The following is a 9,357-nucleotide window of genomic DNA, read 5'->3' as shown; positions in this document are numbered from 1 at the left end:
GATTCTTCCAACTGATCACACCGCACACAAACACACTTCACACACTCTCTCTTTGGAGTTCCATCTACTGTTCATCACACTGCAGCTCTATATAAACCTCTTTCATTTTGATCACCTCACTCACAATTACCATCACTCTTTCTCTCTGTGTTCCTCGCTCGTTTACACACCCTCCAACCTTCAACTTTCAGCTTTTTTTAATCACCCTCTCCTTTCCAAATGGCCAGTGTTGAGGTAATTCAAAGACACAGTTTCGTTGTTTATTGCCTCTGGTTTTGTACATTCCTTTACTGGTCCACGTCTGTAGCAGTAGTTTATATGGTTCCTACATGCACACGATGAAAATAAAAACTTTAACATAGTAACCCTTTCTTCACTTTCTTTGTTCTTGTGTTATTCACTATATATCGATCAAAGAATCAGTTTGGTTTTCTATTACGTGCTGAGGTGCGATCTACCTAGTTATACATATATACGTTGCATTTGCGATGGTAATTAATAGCTAGTCTTATTATAAAGCACCTTGATCATGTTATTTCACTTTTGTTTTTCCCGATCTATCTTTGTTTTTGTTGCTGCGATATTTGATAACCTCAATATATAAAATCCATAAATTATAACTGCGATCGGCTACTTCAACTGCACGAGATTTGTAGGAATCAACGTGTTCCATAGTTTTTTTTTTTTCATCATTGATTTGTTTTTGTATGAATCACGAATCTTTTCCAGTTGACCAATATCTTTGCAATATTCATTGATGTGTGAAATTGGATTGCGATCAACAGTTCTATGTGGACCTCGTTTTCATTTTCTGGTATAAAGATCACAGTTGTATGTATCATCGAAACAACATCATAGATCGATTTATTACGTAACTTTTTTTTTTTTTCCTATAAGTAGATTGTTATTAATTTCTTTAAAGTTCAATCCAACGTAACCCAACTAATTGTTGAAGCTAGTTAACACGCTCGAAACCAAGTTGAGCATCTACTTCAAAATAAAAGGAAAACAATTAATTCTATCACCAAGTTGACACTTCACTGTATAAGCTAAGTTCTATTAAACGATTTACATTTATCTTATAACACGTCAAAGTGGTGACTATGTGATCTTTCACTATCGTCTCTTCTATCAACTTTATTGGTTTTTCTTGTTTCCAATCCATCTTTGTTAAGGTTGGAACAAGACTTTGTTAAATATAATTAGAAATGTTACAGGTTGCACAGCAAGCACCAGCAACAGTGCAAGATACTGAAACAACCGAGGTGAGCAAGACCGTGGAAACAACCCCGGAAGAAGTAGTCAGTGAGGTTCCTGCCACAGAACCACCAGCTGCTGAGGTTGCTGCCCCAGAACAACCAGCCGATGAGGTTCCTGCCCCAGAATCAACCACCGAAGAAGCAAAGAAGGAAACCACCGAAGCAGCAGCAGAAACAACAACTACAGAAGAAACCCCAGACGAAACAGAAAACCAAGTTCCAGATGAAGTTGTGAGTGAGGAGAGAGAGACAAAGGAGACAGAGGAAGCGGTGGCAGAAGAAGAGAAGTCAGCAGAAGAGAAAAGTGACGAAGTGAAAGAAGAGGCAACAGCAGAGGAGACGAAAGCAAGTACTGAAACAGAAGCAGCAACCACAAATGAAGAAAACAAAGCCGGTGAGGCAGTGGAAGAGGTTCCTGTTGTTGAGAAGACTGAAGCTTAGACCTATGGACACTGTGAGTAAGAAAAGAAGTTTAAATGGTCCTACTTGTGGGGATCGGTTCTACCATTTTGCATGCCAAGTTGAAAAGCTTTCTCCTATTATATTTCTTTAGTTTTATATTATTATTATATTATGATGGTTGTATGGAGGGTATACCTACGTGTAAGCACGACACTTGGCTCCACATCAGCATGCTTGGCAAGGGATGACATGGAAAATTTTACGACTCGTGTGTTGAATTTAGCTAAGCTGCTGGTGCGGGAGCTTAGGAGTGATGTTTATTGGCTGGGTTAAATGAGTTTGTGATGGTGTGTTATTGTGTTTCTTTAGGTTTGAATAAATAATATTTACTTTATAAGTTATATTGTTGTTTTTACGAAATAATGTTTTCCTTTCCAAACTTGTTGCCATCCACATTAAACTCTTAATATTGAAAAGTAATTGTATCCGAGATCATGTATTAACATATTTAATTCGAAACTAGATGGTAAAGCTATGAAAAACTTATGCAAATTTTAACTAATAAATATTCCATGGCAATGGATTAGAACTTTTAACACTATATTACTATGCTCTGTAAAAAAAAAAAAAAACTAAAAGTTGCTTTGTTAATCAGAAAACAATTATTAATTGTGAATATTATCATTAAGTATTAAAGGCCACAGTCTATAAAGTAAAATCATCAACTAGAAACATTGTCAAATACAAAAACTTATAAGTTTATATTTAAAATTCACTTTTTAAGAAATTCTCACTTATTATTATCAATGATATAAACACTTGCCATTGCAATGCATCCAGAACTGATGTGAGAAACATAAATGAAGAGACTTTTCAATTTATCATTTTGAGACGAATAATCCTATCCTACCCTTTAAAATATGTACAATATTGAGAACCTACATTTGATGTATTTAACTAATACCAAAACTACTAGCAATGTGTTCTTGAGTGATGACTCCAAAGTGATCTTGCATAACAGCACTAGACGAATACTTGGGTAAAAACAGACGGTGAAAACATGTGTGAGATGAGGGCAGGCGATTGCCAGGTTCTGCAGTCCTGCAAATGGATAGAGGGGAAGACAAACCACGGAATCCTTCAACTGGTAAATATTTCACAGATGTCCAAAAGAAAAGCAGAACCCTCCTTTGTTCTGCTGACATTCTCCCAACAATCTGCCAAGTTTTTTTCCACAAAAATATCATGTTAGAAATTAACAATATAGCACTCCAATCAAACCTCGAAATAATGAGTAATTTGAAATACTTCCACGTAAAACAAGACAGAAGAACTTGTCAGTAAGATTTATTGTATCTCAATAACAATGAAACTACTACTTTCAGGTATTTTGGATGAATTCACCATTGTATAACAAAATTTTAACAAGATTCTGCAATTCAACTTCAAAACAGTTGATTCATAATGTTGGGAAACTACTTGCTATCTGAATGAGTGCTCAAACTGATGATAATCGGCAACATAATTTTATTAGTCAGGTTTCGGCACAGGAAAAATATGTTGCAAGCTAGAGTATCAAAATTATGTTATGATTCATAACAAAAATATATATATTTGGAGACATGACAGTACGTATGGGAGACATTTGTACATACCATAGCACATCAAATGCTGAAACTATCATGGAAGGCTAGATGCGAGAAATCATTTAAATAAACACGGATGAGAACATGATTGGTGATCTGGAAGAAAATAGTGGTTTTGAGGTTTAACAAAGCAAACAATGCCTTGGTGGAAAGCTGAAAAACTTTATAAATAGCCAAGACAGTGATTGTGTTCCAAGAAGCAATAACGCAATAAAACTCGTTTTGCTACACTAGACAAAATGGAAACGGAGACTGATATATGGGACACATGCAGTAAATAACTGCGGCCCAATAAAGCCACTCCTGCTTCTAAAATAAAATCATATTAGGGAAAATTGATTTAATATGTTCTTGAATGTTAAAATGAGTGCAGTGAAATTATATTAGTAAAGAAATCTTCAAAAAGAACAGGAGAAAAAATATGTAATGAAAAGAAAAGAAAAAAGGTAAGACCAGTATAACCTACACACCTCCCAAAACCAGGATATCTGACAATCAGACTCTTTATAGCCCTTGTACACGGTATGTGCCTTCCAATCTTCAATAGAGATTGTATCTTCACTCCCATGCAGCATCCAATCAAGATCTTCAAGCTCTAAACATTGGAAGAACTGTTGAAGCTTTGAGCTGGAAAGAATATCAGCTAAACCCTGAGCAAAGTTTGCTACCTGCTCAGATATGGATGTTACAAAACAATGCTGTATGAGAAGATCAACATAGTGCTCCCTGTTCTGACTATTCAATATAATGTTTTTCCCACCAGGACAAAGCTCGACAACTTCCCTGCATCCTAATTCCTCCAACTCTCTAACAAATGTCAGTCCTAATGCATCCGAATCAATGAACTCAGCATCCATCTCCAATATTTGCTTGCAGCTTCTATACAAGCAAGGATCTGCATCCCGTATATCTTCTAAGGTAACACGAATTCCAGCCAATTGTATGAAAAATACACGATCAAAAACAATACCAACTTGCACCCTTTCCAACAAAGCCAATGCAATAACCCGACCAGCGAACCTAAAGTACTCAAGGTGCCGAGGATGTACCTTAGATGCTGCAGTTAAGTAGACAAAGAAGAAACTAATCATGATTGAGAAAAAGATCTCTAATAATATCTACTGATAAAGATATATAGCAAAACACATCAGTACTCAACACTATGCAACCATGGTACCTAGTATTAACTAATGGGAACTCAAGTTTAGAAACAAAATGCTAATTATTAGACATGTTACACAATGCAGAATATTGGTACTGATGAAGGTCAACATTTTACTTTTCTAAAAACTACAGCCATACATAAGTATAACAATTCATGGGATACAGAAACATATACATTTGACTTTTCTAAAATAACTGAAACTTATTTTGATTTAATATGGATAACTTCTAGACTTCACATAGTAGAAATAATAAGGAGCCGGGGAACCGGAGTAACTAAGGTATGGTTCATTAGGCAACACCCCTTCGAATCTGACATAACCTGAATATCCAAATATTTTTCTTTTGGAAAAAAGGGCTTCGTTGGTTAAATTGGACCAGTGATCACCCCCCAAAAGACAAGGTGTCAACATTTTATAAACTTATTGTAATGAAAAAATAATAATCACAAAAGATGAATGTATATACTTCAAAACTCCAAACAAATTATTTTGAAAAAAATAAAAGGAATGAATAACACATCGTTACTACAATCTGAAGGGAACAGGGGAGAACAACATTACTACCCATGAGAACATTTATCCCATTTTCGATTGCTTGATGGTTTGATACGTTTGCCTAGAGTGAAAAAGCATAGTTTAGCTTGTCTAACATTAAGAGACGTGTAAAATTATAAAACTATGGTCTATCTACTGCTACCACTGATCTAAAGTGGATCACGTTCACAAAATGTTTTGGTTAAAATTGTTGACCTCACTTACACATCTCCTCGCTTTAGATCAGCCAAAATCAACAAAAAAATAGTTTGAAGATGGCATCAATGTGGAAAAGAAAATGGCACTTTCCCGATGAAAATGACACTTTGGCATAGCAAGCCACTGGGAAAGATAAAAAAGGTTACGATTATATAATAACTGGCCCATAATAGTGATGCTCAATAGCAGATATCACAAAGCAGAGCCTGTAAATGGAAAAATACATTACAAGTGATTACAATCACTTGATGCCTAAAACCTACAATTGATCCAATCTGAACTGCATAGCTGTTTTGGCTGTGTCGCATTGCCCCAGGCAATGACGAGAGAAGTACTGTTCAGAAAGAAAAAGGAAATTTACTACATAATGGAGCCCCTTAAAGATGAAGATTAGAGGATCACGTTTACATGCCAGAGGAACTATTGCTGATAATAGACAAATAAGACCTATTCTCAACTAAACCATGTGGTCGTACCTCCATGTTTGCCACCCTTCAGCTGCAGTCAACAGCTAGCACTTCGTTTTCACAATTTGTTTTATTGCATTTAAGTTAGAAGCCATTTATAAATAACTAGGATTTGTTTCAGCTCTCAACTTCCCTTAAATGCACAAAAAGGTTTTAACCCCTAAACACTAGCTCAACATATTTAAGAAAGGTTGTCACTATTTGAAAATAGTCAGTAAGCATGAGAAAATAACATAAATTTGGTTTCCAGATAAAACTTACCAGGATTCGGATAAAATCTCCTGCAGTCATTCGGGCAAGACACAAAAAGAGCATGTCGTGAATCAAATATTTCTCGACACACCAGAACAAACCACTCCCGTAAGACACCAGGTCCTGTAGCTTTCTCGTTTTTGAATTCCATAAACAGACCAGAACGCAGAGACTCAGGATTCGCTCGTCCTATGTACTCAAAGGACTCCGCCAGTACCTGAGACCTGTCAATAAGCATCTCATGAAACATGTCAAAGCCTTCGTCGACAGCAGGGAACAAAATCATCGCCAAGTGCCTTCTACACTCAAAATTGGTCACACTCTTGTCATCAAGAACCCACCGATGATCACCACCTCTCTTCACAAACCCAACAACAAGCGCAGACAGCATATTCTTATGAAACCTCAAAACTGTCCAAAACATTTCCTCAGCACCATCAAAGACTTTAGAAGTATCATACAAATCCTTCAAGATACGAAGATACTCACACCATGAGTGATTGAGAACAAAACCCCTCCCACCAGATTCCTTGCCCGCCAAGTATTCCGCCATGAAGCGAAAACACTCATCCATTTTGCTCAACAACCTAACAAACACAAGCCGAAGATAATCAATTTCTTCCTCAAGCAACTGATCACCATCCTTCTCCACACTACATTTTTCATCATCCCCACTCGCAAAACCTCCCAACAATTGCTTCTGCAGAATAATTGCATTCCTCAAAGGGGTCAAGAATATTATCAAATCAGAAACTTCTGCCGGCGAAGGCCCCGTGATGGAGAGGATGGTGTTACCACCCCGTTTACTATAATCCAAACTCACTAACAACGAATCCACAAGCTCGGGAACAAAGGAAAAAACATCGCGAAGGGAAACCCTCTTTTTCACACTCCCAGAACCATAGGAAACCCCAATTGTATTCAACAAATGCCCCAAAGTGTTTCTACACGAAAGATACAAATAATCATGGTCTCCACGCCCAAACTTTCTAAGCTGCTTGCAAAACTCCATCACCGCACCAACGGAACCCCCCTGCCAATTCTTCGCGCTCACGCAACTCATGAAATTCATTATGCAAGACGCGGCTATTTTCCCAGTATCAGCGCCAGATGACGAGTGGTAGATCGAGGCCAGCATCGTGGGGGCATTAGAGGCTGCGTAAAGCTCCACGAAACCAGGGAGACTGAAATGGCGCGTGGTGAGAGCCTTCACGGTCTTCAAGGCTGCACACGCGCTCCCGTTGTTGCTGGTAAACACATGCGCTAGCAGGGATAGCACGTAGTCGATAGGGCGTGACGCCGCCGGGTACAATCCGCTGCGCAAGTGACCAACGACGTTGAGATTGGAATCGTTCTCGATGCCGGACTCCACCAGAGTCTTCTCCAATTGAAGTTGTTTTCCCTTGTATATCACTCTCAGTTCTCTCAGCGGCATTCCCGTCATCCACGCGATCTTCACAAGGACAGATTTCACGGTCTCTTCCGGGTAACCAGTCATCACCATGCTACGCCCCATTGACACCGTACGGACGAAGAACTGAAACGGCCACCGCAATGGATTGGCGGAGTCTTCTTCTCCGCCAGACATTAGTGGCGCCGCCGGAAAGTGGTCGGTTGTTATTGACGGCGGCTACTGCGGTCAAGACAAAACGTTAAAGTCCGTCATGGCCTCCTCCTCACTGTAGTCTTCATACGGATTTTACTTGTATAATACTAATAATCAGTATATTTACTTCCTTCATTAATTAAGGAAATTAATTCTTTAATAATTGTTGTGACTTTTAAAATGATTATGCTAAAAATATATTAAGAAGGTTAGTGCTCCCATTAGTACTGAATTATTCCCTCTTGTGATAAAATAAAAAATAAAAATAAGACTCGTTTTATTTTAAAAAATTAACTTCTAGATACATTTTATACTATTAAAAGATAAAAACCATAAAAAATACATGAAGAGATAAAATTTCAAAGTAATTATTATAGGAAAATATGATAAGTTACTACTATAAAAAAAATACCAATTACTCTTTTATTATCATAAAATAAGATTTTTATCATTTGAATGGAGTATTTATATTTAATATCAATGCATGTGCAAAAGCTCGTTAAATTAAATCTTTAGTGAAAAGTACTTTAAAATGGCATTATTTTATCATATATAAAATTAATGTTTATTATTTATTATAAACATTATATATTTAATTTTTTTATTATACGATTATTAACATGCTATTTTCAAGTAACGGTAAACAGCTGATAAGATATTATATTTTTATATGTATTTAAATAATTAAAAAAAAAACAAAATTTCTATGTCCGGAAAAACAAATTATTAACACAAAAAATCAAACATTAATCAATAAAAGAAGAAAAAGCAAATAATAAATACCTGGTGAGAGGAAACATCTTCATGCTATCTACCACCTGTTTCCTGATCAGTATTGCAATAAGTGTTGTCTAATACAAATATAAATTAGGTAAAAAGAAACAAGAAAAACAATTAAACCAAAAGAAAACTTATCATGAAAATATGAAAATGTCAAATTTGAAAAAACAAACCTTCTTAATTTGGGAAATAGCAATATATATTTTTTTTGTCCATATACTGCGTAAGAATGTTTTTTTCATATATATCATCCAATGAAAAGAAAAAAGAAAATAAATTTACTCAAGGTGGGACTAAGTTAGCCGAAAACCTGATTTTCGATATTTATTCATTTTAATGTGTCTTTTATATATAACTAAAGGTATTATTATATATTTATAAAGTATTGTTTAACTTATTTTTCTAACCTTAATCTCATTCATAGTTTATAATAAATTACTTATCATACGAAAGATATATATATGGTTTATAAAATGTAATGGATTTGGTGTGACCTTTCATGATTTATATTTTTTTAAATTTTAATAAAAATTTAAAAATTTATATAATGATAGATAACTAATGAATTTTGAATATAAATATAGTTCAGATGTAAAAAATTATAATAATATAATTGAAACATTACGTTGGTTAAAAAAGAAAAAAAAGATACTGAACATGGAATACGGATAAGAAATGTACACATTAAAAACCTTTATTGGCAATTTAGCTTAGATCGAAGAAAAATATTACTCATTAGTTTTGATCCTAATTTTTTTAGTAGTTATTTAATGTGAACTTTAAAAAAAATATATATCTCAATATAATTTTCATATTCGTTAAAAGAAGCCGATGCCATATTTTTTTTTATTATATTCACGTTAACATTATTTAGAAGATGATAATTTGATATAAATATATGACATTAAACAATAGTTTAGTGATAAACTAATGTGTTATTTATTCATTCTCTAATTCTCTTTTTCTTTTCCCCGTACTATGCAAAAATTTGTTTGATTTCTCAAATATTTGTCATCAACAAATCCT

At 35.1% G+C, this 9,357-nt stretch overlaps 2 protein-coding genes across 2 annotated transcripts; one reads left to right on the top strand and one right to left on the bottom strand.

Annotated features, from left to right (window-relative positions):
* On the top strand, positions 1-2,062 carry LOC114187734 (Vacuolar calcium-binding protein-like protein). Its single transcript, XM_028076074.2, has 2 exons — positions 1-234; positions 1,218-2,062. The coding sequence occupies exons 1-2, from the start codon at positions 220-222 to the stop codon at positions 1,698-1,700; spliced, it is 498 nt and encodes a 165-aa protein (XP_027931875.1). The 5' UTR covers positions 1-219; the 3' UTR covers positions 1,701-2,062.
* A 447-nt stretch (positions 2,063-2,509) lies between these two features.
* LOC114186674 (E3 ubiquitin-protein ligase UPL5-like) lies at positions 2,510-7,665 on the bottom strand. The gene is made up of 3 exons (XM_028074650.2): positions 5,955-7,665; positions 3,778-4,364; positions 2,510-2,878 (listed from the first exon to the last, which is right to left on the bottom strand). Exons 1-3 carry the CDS (start codon positions 7,531-7,533, stop codon positions 2,615-2,617), a joined length of 2,430 nt encoding a protein of 809 aa, XP_027930451.2. The 5' UTR covers positions 7,534-7,665; the 3' UTR covers positions 2,510-2,614.
* Between the last annotated feature and the right edge of the window lie 1,692 nt (positions 7,666-9,357).

Source organism: Vigna unguiculata, chromosome 6 (assembly GCF_037176805.1).
Source record: "Vigna unguiculata cultivar grain cowpea cultivar isolate G323 ecotype 2 chromosome 6, ASM3717680v1, whole genome shotgun sequence".
Taxonomy (NCBI): domain Eukaryota; kingdom Viridiplantae; phylum Streptophyta; class Magnoliopsida; order Fabales; family Fabaceae; genus Vigna; species Vigna unguiculata.
Note: the sequence above shows the minus strand (reverse complement) of the source record. Positions and strands in the feature narration are given on the sequence as shown.

Bases quoted from the DNA above. Each gene is read 5' to 3' on its own strand.
- LOC114186674 (XM_028074650.2), bottom strand. From the start codon at position 7,533: ATGTCTGGCGGAGAAGAAGACTCCGCCAATCCATTGCGGTGGCCGTTT. The intron at 4,365-5,954 runs GTAAGTTTTATC...ACTTAACTGCAG, and splicing joins GAGATTTTATCCGAATCCTG to CATCTAAGGTACATCCTCGG. The intron at 2,879-3,777 runs GTGTGTAGGTTA...AAAACTTGGCAG, and splicing joins AGATATCCTGGTTTTGGGAG to ATTGTTGGGAGAATGTCAGC.